Here is a 19,138-nt window from a genome sequence, read left to right as displayed (position 1 = left end):
GCAGAAACACATAAAAGCTATATTTCCCCATTTGCCTGTAGTTTACCAGATAAAATAACTGTGACATTTAAATGGATGGAGAAAGTATTCTGCATTTACAAAAGGAAGAATGGATTCAGTGAGGCAATATTATCTATGGCCTCTCTCTGTTTTCTCAGAGTCAGACCCATCGGGTCAATAAAACTAAATGGCTTAAAACTTGACCTGCTGAAAAGAAGGACTTGCTTTCCGACTGAAGGATCTTTTCTTAAAAAACAGTTTGATCATTTCAACGGTTTCTGCTTTTATATAGCATCTACAATTCTACCGGTTACTTAAGAAGTCACCCCCCTATCGGAATAAGCTGTGTTGTCATCTCCAAACGTGCGGGAAGATAAAATATGTTAGTGAGGGGAGTGTACATCTCTGCCGGTAACATGTAGAGGTGGTAAACACACATAAGGGCCTATCACTTGCATTAGAGATTTTAAGAGAGAATTGTTTTTTTTTCTTCTCACATTTATATTTCACATTCATGTTGTGTTTTTTTGTATTTATCGTATAAAGTTTATCTCTTCCCTGTGCTGATTTCATTCAGAGACGGTTTTCCAAAGCACATTAAAAGCCTTGCATTCATGGCATGTTGTAATTAACGTAATTACTTTACGTAAAAACGCTTGTAAAGGCGTTAAGGTGTAAACTCGGAAGACCTCTGTACACCTGACCTCAGCTGATTTGTTTAGTTTGATGTTGCAATAGAAACGCATAATTCCGAGTCTGAGGATTTGAGCAGCTCCTTACGTAGAACGTCAGGCGTTGTCATCTCACAATTACGGTCATTACGACATGCGTGAACGCAGCCAGTGGGGTCTACATTTTTTATCAGTTTCATACTCGGATCTGTCTGAGTGCGGTCCGCCTGGCTCGTGTCAAAACACTCTCGCGATCGCAAGCTGCACGTGTCGGATTCTGCAGTCGAGCGCAGTTGCTCTCCACCCACTGCGCTGATCAAGAGCACGATGGGAAACGACTTGCTGACGACACAGCTTAATGCTCATTGGTTTAAACAACTGTGATGTATCTCTTTTAAAATGTTTGAATTTAAAACTCTGATTTCGTGTTTTTATGTGTATAAATTATGTGTGAGTATTCCGAACTCTCACAGTGTGATCTCTATGGGTTATTTGATTGTTGTCATATTTATTAAAAAATATTTATAAAACATGTCTGTAAAGTAAAAAATTATTGATAAACACGTCTTTGGTAGCCTATTGAATTAAATAACAAGAACTTTGAGTGTCTTGTTCATTATATTTATTTTCTAATAAAAGCAACAGAACTTAAAGGACAAGTTTGGTATTTTACACTTAAAGCTGTTTTCAGATATTTTCTGATGAAATAGAACGGTTGAAATTTGGACACATGCTGCTGACCCGAGAATCGGTTTCTGTGGTAGCACCCCCGTTTTACCTCAGACTAGTTTAATATCTCACAATTCTGACTTTATAACACGTTGCGACTTTATATCATGCAATTCTGACTTTATATGTCCCAATTGCGTATTATAATGTCAGAATTGCGAGATATAAACATGCAATTCTGAGAAAAAAAAGTCTGAATTTCAAGTATATTTCTCGCAATTGCGAGTTTATATCTCATAATTCTGACTTAATAACACGCAATTGCGACTTTATATTACTCAATTCTGACTTAATAACACAGAATTGCGACTTTATAGCTATCACGCAATTCTGACTACCTGCAATTGCGACTTTATATCACGCAATTCTGACTTAATAACACACAATTGCGACTTTATATCACGCAATTCTGACTTAATAACACACAATTGCGACTTTATATCACGCAATTCTGACTTAATAACACACAATTGCGACTTTATATCAAGCAATTCTGACTTAATAACACACAATTGCGACTTTATATCACGCAATTCTGACTTAACACACAATTGCGACTTTATATCACGCAATTCTGAGATAAAAGTCAGAATAGTGAGATAAAAAGTCGCAATTAAGTTACCTTTTTTATTTCTAACTCTGTGGCGAAAACAAGCTTCCATAGACATGTCTTGCAGACACTGAACAGCAAATTAAGAGGAAGCTTAAGTAGCCTACAGATCACTGTGGAAAAACGAGTAGCCATTAAAGAAGGAACTCTTACCAGGCAAAATAGCACTTTTTTTTTTTTTTGACAAGATTTATTTTCTTGATGCTGTTATTATTTTTGCATTTTTCCTTGAATGTGTACTGGTATTTTAATATGTTTACAGACCTTATTGTATTGTACCTTTAAAATTACAGAGACAATTAGGCTACTTGACTCATTTTTGCTTCCACTCAACAGCAAATATGACCTGAATAAAATAAAATGGCTTTATTTTAAAATGTTCTATACACACATTTAAAAAAATACTTGCGGTGATGACATGCATAAAATCTAAAATCTATCAAATTTAGGTTTAAAATCATGTGATTTAAAATGTTGTAAAATTAACTATTTTCCATGTAGAGAGAAACTCGGATAACTTAAGCATCCCATTTATGTAAATAATTACTTATTCATCAACAATTACTTATTACTATTTAACAGTACTACTACTACTACACAGGTTAGATTAGAACATCATTTCAATACAATATTGAGCATACAATGCGCCTTTACCAGCGCATGCGAATTATAACAATAGACAGTATATAAACGATTATAACCCAGAGATCGGTACTGCGCATGCGTCTATGACGTCACCAAAACACACCTCCATCCACTACGTATTGGACCATCCGAGGCAAGGCGCATCTCAAACAAGCCTTATATTTCCAACGCATACTATCAAACAACATCGCAAAGTTGTGTGGTTGGAACGGCACCTCTTTTACATGGTGGACTTCCTTATATTGAGCCAAATAGCCTACGCATGCTGACGTTCTGTACCTATATATTTTATTTATAATAAATGGCATTTATATATTTTATTTTGTCAAGAGATTTAAAGCACCGATCCAAAGCATTTCATCATCTAAGAATCGTAAAGCTATTATGACAATAAACTTGTTTCAACTTTTTAATTTATTTCATTAGTTTTTGTTCTTTTTTTCTTTTCTTTTTTTTTATTATGTGTAGGCTATTTACAGGCTATAACCTGTAGGCTATATGTATTTATGTGATGTTTTGCTGTCTTTTTTATTTCTTTGTAATTTTTACATTTTTGCTACGTACGTAGCCTACTTATAATTTTGATTGGCTACCTTGGCATTAATAATAAAAATTAAATAATAATAATAATTATATATATATATATATATTATGCCTATTCGGGCCTATTACTCCACCACCTCCTGAAGCTGCGTGACATCATTAACCAACGTGGTTGAACAACAAATTTGCAACATTACGATTTCGGAAACAGTCGTGACGAGCTAGTAAGACATAAGCGTTCATACCTAAACCCAACCATACCCGAATCGTCACACATGGACGTTAAAGGGTACCCTTTTCGTCGTATGTTGCCGTATGGTCAAGACCCGTCAGTATGTGACGTTTTGGGGTGAGACTGTGTTAACGGGAAACGCACATAAGACCCTTCGGCATACAGCCGCTGATGTAATATGTGGGACAAACTCTGTCCTCTGGTGGTGAAACTTAACAAAACAAAATCATGAGAAAAGTAGACAATTTAGGGCTGGAAAATGTGATTGTGATAAAAAATAATAACTATGAGCTGACCTGAATTTAAGATAGATTAGTCAGTTTAGTCTCACTTGCAGACAGAAAAACACAATGCATTAAGTGTCACAGACAATAGGAGTTATTAACACATTTACTCTTAAGTAATTCATCAGGATAATTCTAAAATTTCTTACTTAAAATTTAGCAATGAGTGACAGAATCACTTAAAGCCAGAAAACGACAGGGACTTGCAGAAATACATGGCACTTATCAAAGTAAATCTAAAATCTTTCAGGGCATAATTGTTTGAAAATAAGTGATTACCTCTGTATTTTTCTGAAGATGATTATCCTATTTATTCAGAATGATGTCTGGTTCTTGCCTGCATGTCAGTGTCATCTAGTAGTGCATCAGCAATACAGATTTAAGCCAAACATAAAACAAGGTGATTTTGATGGGAAAGTCGTGCATTAGTCATTAATTTTTTCCACACATTATTTCCCTAAACATTTTATTTCAGAAATCAGGTAATTTACAGTGTTATTCTAATCACAGATTTTGCAAGTGAAACATAACTACTATACAGTATCTGCTCTATAGCTTATACCATTATCTGATATGTAGAAAATGTAATATCAATATCAAAACTAAAATCCAAATACCTTACACCTAGATATAAACAATAAATAAATAATAGCTGCCAGAATTCAAGCCAAATACCATTGGCATGGTAATTGGTGAATATTAATTAGCACTTGAATTATGTTTGTTCATAATAAAAAAGTAGAGAGGGTTTGCCTGTAGGAAAAAGAGATATTTTCATCCAATAAGCATATACAGCATTATAATAAATATGTAACAATGTTTTCAGTGAATAAGATCAGATGCACAGATACATGCAGTGACAACATTTTACACCGACAGCATCCTCATATATATCAACATAAAGGTCTTAATGTCATGCTCTAGCACTGTTCTTACTTTCAATTCACAGATTCATTTCTTATTAGGGTGTAAACCTCATGTTTGGTCCTTCAACTTTTTCAAAAAATAATTATTGCCATATTTTCATATAGTATATGTAAATATAGCTGACTACGGTGGATATGGTGAACAAATCTAAAAAAAAAAAACCATCTGAAATCAATACACGACTGCATTTAGTGACACCTTCTGCACAGTATTATATTATAAATATGATCTGCCTGCTGATTCTACTTCTCATGCCCCATCAGTGTGCTCTCAGTGTCTAAATAGGATCACATTTTGATATATTCCTGCCCAAAATTTAAAAAAGTACTGTAATGTGGATGTTTAAGAAACAAACTGTACAAAAGTCATGTGCCTGACAACAACATCAGGAGCTGAAGCAAAATACAGCCTTATAATAAAAAATATAATTCAGAGATGAAACACTGTCCAGTCATCTACCTTCTATGTCATCAGAATTAATGTACACTAACCAGTGGATTGGAAAAAAAAAACATAACTTGATAAATTTACTTCAGTTGCAAATCTGCAAAAGACTTGTTTTTTTTTTAGAGAAAATATACTATCGTTCAAACCTTTGAACATTTTATTTTTGAAAGTAGCCTATTATGCTCATCAAGGCTGAATTCGTTTGGTAAAAATACAGTTTAAAGAGTAATATAAAAAATATTATTACAGTTTAAATATTTTTGTGGAAACAGTGATACATTTTTTTTATTCTTTGATGAATAGAACATTTAAAAGAACATTATTTACCGTATTTGAAACAGAAATCTTATGTAACATTAGATGTTTTTACTGTTACCTTTAACCAACTTAATGCATTCTTGCAGAATACAATTAATTTCTTTAAAAAAAACTAAAGTTTTGAACAGAAGTTCATATTGAATATATTGTTTTTATAAAAAATTGGTTTAAACATAAATCTAACAAAATTTTGAGTTTATGCTTAAACCGACAAAAACAAATTGCTAATGGGGTATCAAATTATTAATAATTAAGATATATTCAACAAAATATAGTTTTATCTTACACAATTCTGCATCTGAAGTAAATTTATCTTATTCTTTGAGGGATTATTTTAACTGGACAAAAAAAAACTGATTTAGACTAATATTTTTTGTATGTAAAATTCAAAAATGAATCTTTACTTTGAAAATGTGTTTGAACAGAAACATGAATACTCATGCTGTAAACAAAACGATTTTGAGATTGAGACAAAGACTGTGTCTAAATTCTGCTGTGTTTGGAGAGCGCAGATGGTGATTTCACAGACACACTCACACCTGCACTCATATAAGAGACAGATCTCTCTGATCAGTGTACACCCTTGGAACGAGGTTGATGATATAAACCAGGTAGCACTGATGTAAAGTGTCACATGAAGCACACAATAGCTGCTACTGAGCTCTAAAAGACCCACCCAACCGGAACCCACTGCTGCGCTCCCTTTAACTGCTCTAAGGAGGATTTGAGGGTCCTGTACGCCTGTTCCAAATCCTCGTTCACTATGGTGAGGTCGAAGTAGTGTTCGTACACTCTTTGAATCTTAGCACTCTCATCCACTGTCCTCTTTAGCTCTGCGTCCTGTTAAAAAGAGACATTTTTAGGATGGTAAAAAAAAAAAGATTTTTAATGAGAACCAAGTTTAGTAAACAGCTACTGTGAGACTTACTGTTCGTAGTTTGGTCGCCACTCCTGCCTCAATCCCAGATCTGTTTATGGTTTTCAGCACCTCAAACTCAGGGGCTTTGATGAACACCACATACGGCAAAAACTCTGATGTCCGGAGGACTTTTAGGGACTACGGGGAAAAAAATCTGAATCAAAACCTGGTTTTCACGAACTACTACAAAACAGCATCATAAAGGTTCCAAAGAAAGGTTATAGAAGAACCCTTCAGGGTTTAAAAGAACCGTTTTCTTTTTAGAACAAAGAACATTTTAATAATCAAAAGAACCTTTCACCACTGTAAAGATCCTGTTGTGCAATGGAAAGATTCCATTGAGGTTCTTCATGGAACTATCAATGCCAATAAAGAACTTGTATCTGTAATAGTTTATGGAATCTCATCCATGTTTGGAAAGTCAGAGGACCCTTACCTGTGGGTTGACGTCCAGGATGCAGATGCGTCCAGCCTCCACTACTTCATGGATGGAGTCGATCTTGGTGCCGTAGAGGTTACCATCATATTCGCCATGTTCAAGATAGTGGCCCGCTTTAATATCAGCTTCCATCTTACTCCGGGATGTGAAGGCATACATCATATTGTCTCTGTCTGCTGATTTGAGCTTCCTAGAGGTGTCTGCGGACATTGATACAAGAACAGCCCAGTGAACATCAGATCATTCTTTAGTTTCTGTTTATTAACAGATTAGCGGCACAATTTCTCCAAAGAACAAAATTCTCACACTAAAGGGAATACTACATGCACACGGGATACGGGAATGGCACCCGATATCCCCCGAGAAGACTCACAGGGGACGGTGGTGCCGTAGTGCTGAGGGTCTGACACTAGCAGCTTGTTCTTCAGGCTCCGCCGGCCCACTCCAGGTGCACCCATCAGAATCAGAGTCTTCCTGCGAAACGGAGGGACTTTTGCAACCTCCTCATAGATCAGTAACTCATGCCTGTCAAAATCTTCCAGGGATAAAAGACAAATAACAAAGCGCATAACAATAATACGTTTGTTGAGTGTTGAGTTTCAAAAGACACAAGATATGCTTTTGAAGAAAAAGAAAAGCCAACCTGCATTTTTTGTAGTCAGGTACATCATTTTCTTCTTCTTCTTGCCAACCATTCCAGTGCAGAGATTGGCTGCAATACACAGTGATATTATTTTTTAGATAAAAACATTTACAGCATTATCGAATCTCAACTAAAGTTTGTCCTTTTGCTGTATGCATTGGTGTTTATGAATGTTTGATTAGAGCAGTGATGCGAAGTCATTGGTCTGAAGAAGAAAAGTTCAGAGGAACTGGAGTTTATAAAGGCAGAGAGCCAACCGCTATTCATGCACTAGAACGCCGTTGCCTTGGCTGTTTTCTGTTGATCTGCCCCACACTTTGAGAACCACTGGATTAGAGGATTAGACATATAGTAGTGGTTCATATTAAATCCACCAGGGGGCAGTATACACAAATCAACCATTCAGTTGGGTAGATTTAAAAACAGTTGTAAGAAATTCATACTTTTACTCAGCAAGGACGCATTAAATTGATCAAAATTGACATTTATAATGTTTCTTGAGCAGCAGATAAACATATTAGAGTGATTTATGAAGGATCATGTGACACTGAAGACAAGAGTAATGATGCTGAAAATACAGCTTTACCATACATAATAAATTGTAATTTTGTAATAATAATAATAATAATAATATAGTGTAAGAGAGAAGAGAGAAAACTATGACTACCAGTCAAAGGTTCAGAGTAATTCAGATTTTGTTTATTAATCGAAAATAATTTAGGGAAACAGTAAAACTGTCAAATATTATTACTATTTAAAATAATTGTTTTCTATTCGAATATATTGTAACATCAAAGCTGAATTATCAGGAGCCATTATGCCAGTCTTAAGTGTCATAATCATTCAGAATTTTTTCTGAAATGATTAATTAATCAATATATTTCATACCTGCTGGTGACAGCTCCACATCTCTCTTCACAAAAGCTTTCCTCTTCTCCTCCAGAAGTTGACTGGGAATCAGGCCAGCACTGCCTCCTTCTACACGACGTGCCTGCAAAGATACATGACTCTAATGTACAGCTTTCAGAGGGTAATGTTGTTGTATCATTGTTTTATATTATAAACAAGCATGTTTTTCTGTGTGCTTGTTAGAAATTCCCTCGACTGAAATTTTAAAGAGATATCTTACATTTTAAATAAAAAGCAGATGTGACTAACTGACTTTAGGTCCTTTAAAAGTTAATAAACTATCTGGCATGTCATTTTAGCTCAACAATATTGTAGCGCTTCTAAGGCCCTGTTTACACCTGCTATTAAGATGTGTTTTGGTTGATCCGATCACAAGTGGATGACGCTAGTTACAGGTGTAAACAGGGTCTAAAAGCTTTTTTCCACCACTTCCAGAGGTAGTCGAAAACTCATTTTACCGGATTGCTTTCGTAGTGTAAACGCTCAAGTGGTCGAATGCGTTTGAACAGCCACAAAATATCCCCCACTCTCCTCCTACTGACCTAATGCATAAACATTATTTGAAGTGCGCTAGCCAGACAGGATTTAAACTTTGGCTGGAGACCCAAGTTTGGTTTGAAGATGTAAAACATACCAAGCACAATGTTCTCTCACCATTTCTGATTTGTAACATGCAATTGAGACTATCAGAGCAGAAACAAAAGCTGTTGCTTTCTGTAAGTTTTTCTGTTTTCTCTGGTCGTGTTTATATGTAAATAGCATGAGCTTTTTTTATCTATTAAATCGATAGATTTGAAAAAGTCCCTACACCCACCCATAGATGCTCCCCTCGAAAAAATCAGGACAGAAGTGGTTAGTGGACAAAAGAGACGGATTAAAATAGCAGGTGTAAACGGGATTGTGTCTCCCTCGACTACTTGATGTGATTGACCAAACCGCATCTTAATAGCAGGTGTAAACAGGGCCTAAGTTGACCAACCAACCTGCCACCAGTTCACATCTTCCTGGTTCACGATCTGCAGAATGTCTCCACTTAAGAACATCAGTCCCGCCTCCTTGCAAGGGATGAGGTTGTCATTGGCAGGGTCATAATCAAAATGGCACTTTACAAAAACCTGTAGAGACAAGGATGAGAGTGATCCAGACTGAAATATAGTTTACATTAAAGTGACTATTTTATAAGAAAATTGAAAATGATTCAAAAATATATCTACGAAATGAGGTCAGTTTAAAAAAAAGTTATATTCTAAAGCCTTTAACCTAAAATGCACAGCTTATCTGAAAGTTAAAAAGATACACCCCATCAAACAACCATATAAATGTAGTCTGGACAGAGGATAAGATCAGGAGGTGGATAGTAGAACGCTGAGACCGTCTACCTTCCAGCTCACGATCCTGTCTGATCTCATAGTAAACACATCTGGCTTTAACTGAGAGCGACTCACGGGACTCACTCAATGTCCCGGTCTGTATTTAGGGGGAGCGGATGGTACCTGTCTCGGGGGATGTGGCTCCTGGTAGCTGGGAAGGATTTTGAGCACCACACCGCCGCTGGTCTCCTGCAGCATCTCCTGCAGCACACGAGGGTCATCGCCCACCTCTCTCCCATTCACCTCTTTGATGATGTCACCCACGTGGAGCAGACCCTGCTGGTCGATCATCCCCCCGTGGAGAATACGTGCAATCACCAGCTCTCCGTTCTCAATACGGAACGTCACACCCTGACATGAAGTCAGAAACTAGTGGTCAAAACACTGCAAGCACATTTTGAATTCGACCAATGAATTTCCATGACTTTACCATGACGTCTTTATATTAATTTACTATTGTAGAGCAGAGCATACCAACAAAAATTGTAAATTAGAATTTCATATAATAGATATTTTTAGAGTAAAACATTTTTAGAACAAGCATAACTATGAATTTCATTTAATCCCATTGTTATGCTCTGATCAAAAATATAATATTAGTATTATAATATTATATTATAATTTAATAAAATATTACTATTAAAATGCAAATATATTTATTTAACACCAACACCCTGATGAAGGCTAGTGGGCCGATACGCGTTGGTGTTTTAATGTTTTAGCCCAAATAATAAAGGCTTTTTAACTTTTGCATCCTATTGAGTGCCTGGACTTGGATTTTTTTCCAATTCTTCTCTATATTTATTTAATATATACATTCATATACAATGTATTTATTACTATGGAAATTGTTTATATGAAATCTATTTTCAATACATAATGTGCATTACAGTTTTTCTCAGTCGCTTTGGTGCATTTCTCAGATCAGAAATAAAATTCTCAAAACTATTTGTTCAACCTCCACATCATCTAGTCACTTGTGCACATCATAAAAGCAATTTCTCATTCTTTTGAACAAGTTGCGATTGCTTTGGTACATTCAATCAATTGATTGGTTATTAAATCATTTTGTTTAATATAATATTAGTATTATCATTTAATATAACATTACTACAAATTATACACTGAATGCAGTCTCACCAAGTGCTCTCCAGCCACTTTGCGGATGCCCACCATCCGGATGGCATCAGCTGGCACGGGTATGCTGTTGATGGGCGGCTCCATGAAAGCGCAGGGGCTCGGGGGCGGAGTCTCACACGTCTGAGAGGCCACAGAGTCGTGGGTCTCCAACAGAGACTGATCATCACAAGCATAGTGTGTCAGCCATAAATCAGACTGTGTATTACTCTGGTTTCATTTCACAGGTTTGTTGAGCTGCAGCTGTGTACCTGGAAGTGCGGCTGGTTGAGAATGAGTGACAGCTCTGCGGCGGTGTTGCTGCGGTGTGTAAAGGGGCTCAACTCTCTCAGGATGTCCTGCACCAGCTCCACATTATTGTCCCTCACGGCCTCCAGCCGTGTCTCCTCCAGGCTCTCTGCACTCTGGGAGATCATTCAGGTTTTAAACAACATATTAATCATCGGCTATTAGTTTGCTACTGTTGCTTTTGACAAGTGTGTGTGTGTGTGTGTGTGTGTGTGTGTGTGTGTGTTTCAAATTTCAATTTAAAGTACTTATTTACATACAATATTGCCAAAGCATAAGAAATGACAAAAAAGAAAATTAACAATGTTACAATACCCAAACCGCCATTTAATTGTGGGATAATGAACAGTTTTTTTTTTTTTTTTTTTTTTTTGCATGTTTGGGTCTGGAATTACCCTAACAGTATACTGTATGCAGAAAGAAAACTGACCACAGGGCTCTCCATGATGCCCTTGAGGAAGATGAGGTCCAGGTCATTGGCAGTGGCAGAGCTGGTGCTGTCACTCAGTGTGTCCAGCATCTGCAGCACTGCTGGGGGGAGATAGAGACATGATTATGGAGCTGCTTATGAGATACTGTGCTCTTTGATCAAACACACACACACACACACACACACACACACACACACACACACACACACACACACACACACACACACACACACACACACACACACACACACACACACACACACACACACACACACACACACACACACACACACACACACACACACACACACACACACACACACACACACACACACACACACACACACACACACACACACACACACACAATCTATTATACTTATATCTTCACATATGGACGATATTAGGTCTTTTCTTTTAAAAGTACAGCTCAACTGTATATGAAATATGAATTTGTAGTGAATCCGTTTTGGGATTTTTTTTTTACCCGGCATTTGCCACAGTTTCTCCAGAACACTACTGCACATTTATTTCAGGCCAGTAAGAAAGATTTCTTAAACTATGCCTTTAACTTTTGAAATCTGACTGGGAGTGTATATGATATGTGATGTGTACAGTACAAGACTGACCTTTTAGAGTAGATCACAGCCCCTTAATCTATGGGTTTCTTCAGAATCACACAGTATTATTAGCACAGGGAAGAAAAGGTCAAGTGGATCTCTACTCTAAAAAAATATGGTTCTATTTTATAGTTCTATTTAGAACTGTATCGACTTGAAGAACCCTTTAAATGAAAATGAAATGGTTCTTTGTGTTTGAGTTTAGGGTTCTTTATTCCCACCTTTTTTTTTTTTTTTTTTAATCTGTAACTGTCAAAGCCTCCTCATTACTGATTTTCTGGAGCTCAGATACAACTACAAAGACTGTCAACACACTCTCAACAGGTAAATTAATTATTTCCTAAAATGTCAATATATTTTGTCACTTTTGTTTATAAATATTGTTACTGGTTTCCTACCAATCATGTCTTTTTCTCTTTTAAGTTTAACAGAACATGTAAGTGTGAGCAGATCTGTTCAGTTAAGGATATAGCCTACTCATCTTCTCTTCTACACAAAGTAAGTAACAGATATATTGAATTTATGATCCATATTGTTATTTTTAATTATTACTTTATGCCTAAACACCCAGTCACAAAAAAAACATTAAAGCAATCCCATGACTTTATATCAATTTTGATATCCCATGACTTTATATCTGTTATTTTAGCTAACTTTGGCCTACATAATAAATTGGAAGAGACCAACTTTAACTCTAAACTCAATTGTGTATTTCAGATGCTAATGAAGGACGTAAAGACATAATAGAGGATTGTGAAGATATTTCACTGGAACTTGGTCTTCATTAAATCAATATTGTGTTCAATGTTAATGTTATTTATTAATGTATTCAGCTATCAACTGTTGTTAGAGCAAGGTCATTTTTTGCTACAATTTGCCATGTCAATAAAAAATGAATATACCTAATTGACACAACATGCTGTGGTTTATTTTTTTATGTAAATTTCAAATAGAGGCAACAAGATATTATAAGACCAGTCAAATAAAGGACTAAAAAAACATATTAATAAGTAATATATAAAAAGTATATTAATAACACTAACAATTATAGTACGAAGATACTAATATACTAATATTAATGAAAATTAACTATTGTTAAAAATTACGATCTTTATAACACTTTCAAAGCATGGTTCTTCAAACCTTATAATCAGGGTTCTATTTAGCAACAAAAAGGGGTATGCTATTGTTACAAGCCAAAGAAACCTAATTTGGGACTGTTTAGTAGCATTTTTCTTAAGATGCAGGGCATGATCTCACTAAAGCTGGGGTTCCCTGCTGTGCCAGCCATCTTTGGCACAAGTGTGTCCATGTTTACAGCGCCAGGAAAATCCTCACCACAATTAAACTACCTTCAATGATTTTGTATTTCATCTATTCTGTAATTCATATTGTGGTCTGTACTGTTTTGGCTCGACTTCAAATTCTTTGAATGAACAGAGCCACAGCTCACGCCAAAGGTACAATACAACACCAGTGTGCTGTACTGACGCTAAACTATCTGCATAAGGGTCCAAAGAAGCAAAGAAAAAAAATATATGCTGTAAATAAATACTTTTAAATTAGATGTTCATTTTAGATGTTCATTAAATAAAATTTGGGGGGTATCTCCGAAGGGTTGATTTTCAGTAAAAATAACCTAAACTTTTTATATTTTGCTATATGAAGATCACATTAAAACAACATTTGTAAACAATGTGAAAACAACACATTAAAACAACACTGGAAGCATTTCATCATGCATCTTATCCTTTGTGTGGAAAATAGCACAAAAAAATATTTAATTTGGTCTATTTAGTATAGACAAATTCCTAGTTATGACAAGCTAGACAAAGGAGTTGGCCATTTAATCATAAAAATCAAATATGAAAAAAAAAAGAAGAACAAAATACACAATTTGAAATGTGAAAGAAAATGACACCGGTGGAAATATTCACGACAGTTTAGAAAAAGTGACAAAAATCTTCTGTGATGCATGTATGTTCACTTTTGGACATTGTTATTGGACACATCAAATAAACTAGAGACAGTGTGAACAGTTTAAGAGTTATTTTATAAAAGTCCACAGGGCCAAAAACACTCTTAGATGATGATCCTTACCATGCTCTGTGCCGGTGGCTGCCACAGGCATGATGTTTGAAATCTGCAACTAAAGCATCAGAGAGAGAGATTTAACATTAATATTTTACATCAGTAGGACAAGAGGGTAAAGTATAAACAAAGAAAATATGGGGAATAAAAATAAATGTAAAAGAGCGGGGCGTTTACTAGTAAGCTTTGGTTGCTATGGCGATATATACAATAAAATGAGACATGAGGTCTTTGTGTGCGTGTTAATATGGGAGGGAGAAAATGAATTGTTTTTAGGGGGGTGCTTAGATTCAGCCGTGACCTCAAAATAAAACAATGACAGGGAGCAGGTGCACCAGTCGCAGGAGGAGAGAGGGGAGATGGACGGTGGGAGCGACAGAAGTGCTGAGAGTAAGACTGAAAGGTTTTATATGTATTTATTTTACAGCTTTCTGGAATACTTTATTCAGAATCAGATTGGCCAATCGCTGCATTCTACTGTCAAATATTTCTGTATAATGAACTAAACTGGATAACTGCTGTTGTTCCAGGCAATAGTTTAACTCCAGTCTATTTCTTCCCATATAATAAAATAATTTCTAACAACCAAATAACTATTTCATGTCCATTTATTATTTAATTAGAAGGATAATGTTCTGCCTGCTGGTCATTATAGTCAAACAGCTGATACATTATGCCATATGATAGAGAGAGAGACAGACAGACAGACAGACAGACAGACAGACAGACAGACAGATAGACAGATAGACAGATAGACAGATAGATAGATAGATAGATAGATAGATAGATAGATAGATAGATAGATAGATAGATAGATAGATAGATAGATAGATAGATAGATAGATAGATAGATAGATAGATAGATAGATAGATAGATAGATAGATAGATAGATTCCAATAATCCTTAATCCAATAATCCTTCAAAGACCTGAAGGATCAGAGTTTAAGACCTGACACCTGATCTTCTCTCTCCCTCTCATTTGCTCTCTGTCACACACACACACACACACGTTGGACGAGAGAGAGAGAGAGAGAGAGAGAGAGAGAGAGAGAGAGAGAGAGAGAGAGAGAGAGAGAGAGAGAGAGAGAGAGAGAGAGAGAGAGAGAGAGAGAGAGAGAGAGAGAGAGAGAGAGAGAGAGAGAGAGAGAATCTATTAGGCAAACAATTATTTTCTTGGTCTAGACATCTGTTGTGTTTCTCACGAACAGGAGCTGTACTGTCAATCATATTACAAAACAGGATGCACACTGTAATGAATGTAGTGATACAACACAGAGGGCAATAAATTAGCCATGTTTACTCTAGAGACAATTACACAACTGCCTTCACTACTTAAGGCCAAAGACAGATCTTCCCATGATATTTTGAGAAATGTCTGTTTTTTGTCTATACAATGGAGGTCAATTGGCTTTATGCCCAGCTGCACTACTTCCTGAACTTCAGCCAGCTCCTTTGTTTCCTGTCTGCCATTATTGGACAAACTGATTAATCCAGGTGTGTCTGATTATTGTTACTGAGGTCAGGCACACCTGGATTAATCAGTTTGTCCAATAATGGACAACCAACATTCTTCAAAATTCCTTTTGTGTAAAGGTTTGGAATGACATGAGAGTGAGTAAATGATGACAGAGATGAAAGAACACTTTGAACATGACACATTTAAATAACACCAGAACAGCCCTGAAATCTCTTGAGTCAGTTATCTATGTATGTATGTGAGGTAGAGGTCAAACAAGGTAAAATAAGCCTGCTTTTGACACTCTGCTTTTAGGAATTAAAAACAAAAATCAAATTAAAATAAATTAAAATTTTGCATTTCACCTCTGCTCTAGCTTATTTCATAGTCTAGCTTTCTAATAAACGTGATATTGTACACTGTTAATAATGCTGGCTAGGATATATTGCTTATTTTATATATAAATAAAGCTTAGCTTACAAACTGTGTGTGTGTGTGTGTGTGTGTGTGTGTGTGTGTGTTGTGTGTGTTGTGTGTGTTGTGTGTGTGTGTGTGTGTGTGTGTGTGTGTGTGTGTGTGTGTGTGTGTGTGTGTGTGTGTGTGTGTGTGTGTGATTGTGATTGTGATTGTGATATGTAAATATATACATTTTGGTTCTAATAATTGCAATATACATAGTCTAATTATTTGAATAATCTAAAGAATAAAACATAAAACATAGGATCTTTGATCATGTGGTTGTGTGATGCTAGTGTGAATCTGTTGTTTGTGTAGCTGAGATCAGTCCCGGTGGGATGGAGAGGTCAGACTTCACACACACCTCCGTTTCATTCTCACACTCTAGCTTATTCACAAGCATGACAAGGCTCAGAGTGATGCTGCTATACTGCGATAAAGTGTCAGATCAGTTCAGGCAAACACAGGCACTCATTTAAATGGAGTCTAGTGTCTCACTCAGCGCATTTCCAGCAACTCCTTTGTTAAAAATAGCTCTTTATTGAGGGGTGTTGGCTGTGCTTTCTTTGAACGCCCCAAGCACTTCTGATTTCTGATTGTCCACTAGTTACCATCTTTAATCACAGAGCACCTCAGGGCTCCATCTTCTCGCTTTTATTAACCCACACAAAACAAACAGGTTTTATTGTTAACCTACAGGCACACAGCTGGAGAATAACAGGACATAAATGGCTCCTCTAAAACTTTAAATATTAAACAGCACAGTTAGCAAAATATCATGTCAAAACTTAAAAATAATAAAATATAAAATACACAGCGGGCCCAATATATATTTGAACCATATATCACTTAAAATGCAAACAATTGATGCTAGTTTTGTAGTTGTTTTTAGTTTTAGTATTTTAGTACATCAAGTTTTAAAACATCTTTTAAAACAAATTTCAATAATACTAGAATTTTCTTTTCCAATATTTTAAGAACGTAACCGTCCTTCGGATGAGACGTTAAACCGAGGTCCTGACTCTCTGTGGTCACTAAAAATCCCAGGATGTCTTTCGAAAGAGTAGGGGTGTAACCCCCGGCATCCTGGCCAAATTTGCCCCTTGGCCTCTGTCCATCATGGCCTCCTAATCATCCCCATATACTGATTGGCTTCATCACTGTCTCCTCTCCACCAGTAAGCTGGTGTGTGGTGGGCGTTCTGGCGCAATATGGCTGCCGTCGCATCATCCAGGTGGATGCTGCACATTGGTGGTGGTTGAGGAGATTCCCCCCCTTCTATGTAAAGCGCTTTGAGTGTCCAGAAAGGCGCTATATAAATGTAATGAATTATTATTATTATTATTATTAAATGTATTTGTAGCAAACTACATAGATCAACTACAAATTATGGATCTGTTTTCACTTGCCTTATGTATTAGCCTATATTGTATATATTACATTTAGTATTTAAAAATATATTTTAAATAATTTATCAATATTTTATTTTTGTAAATAAATTTGCAATAATATCTGAAAATTACTCTTAAACTCCAAAAACTCCAAGTTCTGTCAACTGCCCGAAACTCTCTCAGACCGGCTTTAGCTGAAGGGTCTACTAATGTTTGATGTCAATTCCCATGGAGAGCTGTCAGCCAAACATGGGCCAAACTCAAGCTCACATTTCAATCTCATTACCAAACAGACTGCTCCAGTGTGTTTTGGCCAGGTGTGAATGCAAACTCAGCATCTGAGAGAGATCCCCTGAGAGACGGCACGAGGGGGTCTTCCTCTAGCCCTTTATAAAAGGGAGGGATGGTGAATTTATCATGTGTTGGCAACTCTTGAGGCCCCCACCTCCTTCCATCCTGCAGACCCCGCTGAGCCCCCTGTGTTAATGACACCCTGGTCTGGCCCAGCCCACATCACATGCAGCCACGCTCTCCATCTGCTCCCTTTGAGCCAGAAAAAGGCATGGCCCATCTGTCTCCAGCACAGACAAATACTTCTGCGTCCCCTTTAAGGAACCATAACAAGAAGCTGAGACTATGCCAGATTATTCTCTCCTTTTAATCACCTGGTTTTGACAGCACATAAATAATATTCATATAGGCGTTAACGCTTTAAATCTGCTAGTGTAATGGTATCATAAATAAGTTTTCAGTCACCAAACACAAAATAAAAGCACCACCAACTATCATGTTTTTATTCCTTTGTGCTTCAATACATTTTTAGTATTGAATGAGTGAACTAGGCAAACTAATCGCTGTATAGCCTAATAATGTCTACTATACTTTTTAGAGTTCTCATAATAAGATGCTCTTCATAATAATGTTTCAGTTATTTTGTAGAATATAGGCTACCTTTGTTACATCCTTACTAAAGTATTAGCCTATAGCTCAATTCATAGGCACTAGAAAGTGTATTTCTACATTCTGATCACAGGTTCTCTTGCAGTTATTGGGTGAATAATAACTGTAATGTAAGTGCTGATAATAATGGGGAAAAAAGGTTCAAGAATTTCAATACGCCAACAATATGGACAGAGAAGATACCAACAAATATCTGATGTAGTCCTAAATTGCACTAATTAGCTATATCATTTCAATTAAATTTGGTGAATAAAAAAATATCCTGCCAATGGAGAAATGCAAACAACCCCGACGCGTTAAACAATAGATGAATTCATAATTTCCAAACCGTGTAACGTTAACAGCAAGACGACAACGCTATACTATTAGAAACGACTATATGGTTCGCATTCCTAAATGGAACATAGGCTACGTTTAGAGGGATACATCAACACGAAAATACGTAATTCTCAAATGTTTTGTATCATAAAAAGAGATACTAACCTTTCCCGTATAGCTTCGTTGCGTTGTTTTGATTCTAAGAGAGGTGTCTAACCCGCTACAAAGCATCAAATCAGAGTCTAGTCATTGCGTAGACATAAAGGGGCAACGCTCAAATGTCTCAGAAGGTGGGACCCACCA

The 19,138-nt window shown here is 36.3% G+C and overlaps 1 protein-coding gene across 2 annotated transcripts; it reads right to left on the bottom strand.

Annotated features, from left to right (window-relative positions):
* Positions 1-4,169: 4,169 nt before the first annotated feature.
* On the bottom strand, positions 4,170-19,088 carry mpp2a (MAGUK p55 scaffold protein 2a). 2 transcript variants are annotated; one of them, XM_079618272.1, is made up of 13 exons: positions 19,001-19,088; positions 14,263-14,311; positions 11,542-11,642; positions 11,075-11,227; positions 10,827-10,982; positions 9,810-10,037; positions 9,300-9,431; positions 8,296-8,398; positions 7,408-7,476; positions 7,138-7,299; positions 6,762-6,964; positions 6,335-6,463; positions 4,170-6,246 (listed from the first exon to the last, which is right to left on the bottom strand). In XM_079618272.1, the coding sequence occupies exons 1-13, from the start codon at positions 19,064-19,066 to the stop codon at positions 6,070-6,072; spliced, it is 1,728 nt and encodes a 575-aa protein (XP_079474398.1). In that variant the 5' UTR covers positions 19,067-19,088; the 3' UTR covers positions 4,170-6,069. The 2 variants fall into 2 exon arrangements, with proteins under 2 accessions (XP_079474398.1, XP_079474399.1); XM_079618273.1 differs by having other exon boundaries at positions 11,542-11,639; positions 19,001-19,082.
* Positions 19,089-19,138: the final 50 nt, after the last annotated feature.

This window comes from Phoxinus phoxinus (genome assembly GCF_949152265.1).
Source record: "Phoxinus phoxinus genome assembly, chromosome: 1".
Taxonomy (NCBI): Eukaryota; Metazoa; Chordata; class Actinopteri; order Cypriniformes; family Leuciscidae; genus Phoxinus; species Phoxinus phoxinus.
The sequence above is the reverse complement of the archived record's forward strand: the minus strand, read 5'-3'. Positions and strand labels throughout refer to the sequence as shown.

Bases quoted from the DNA above. Each gene is read 5' to 3' on its own strand.
- mpp2a (XM_079618272.1), bottom strand. From the start codon at position 19,066: ATGCTTTGTAGCGGGTTAGACACCTCTCTTAGAATCAAAACAACGCAA. The intron at 11,228-11,541 runs GTCAGTTTTCTT...ATGATCTCCCAG, and splicing joins GCATCATGGAGAGCCCTGTG to AGTGCAGAGAGCCTGGAGGA. The intron at 7,477-8,295 runs GTATGAAATATA...TGTGTATTGCAG, and splicing joins TGTGGAGCTGTCACCAGCAG to CCAATCTCTGCACTGGAATG.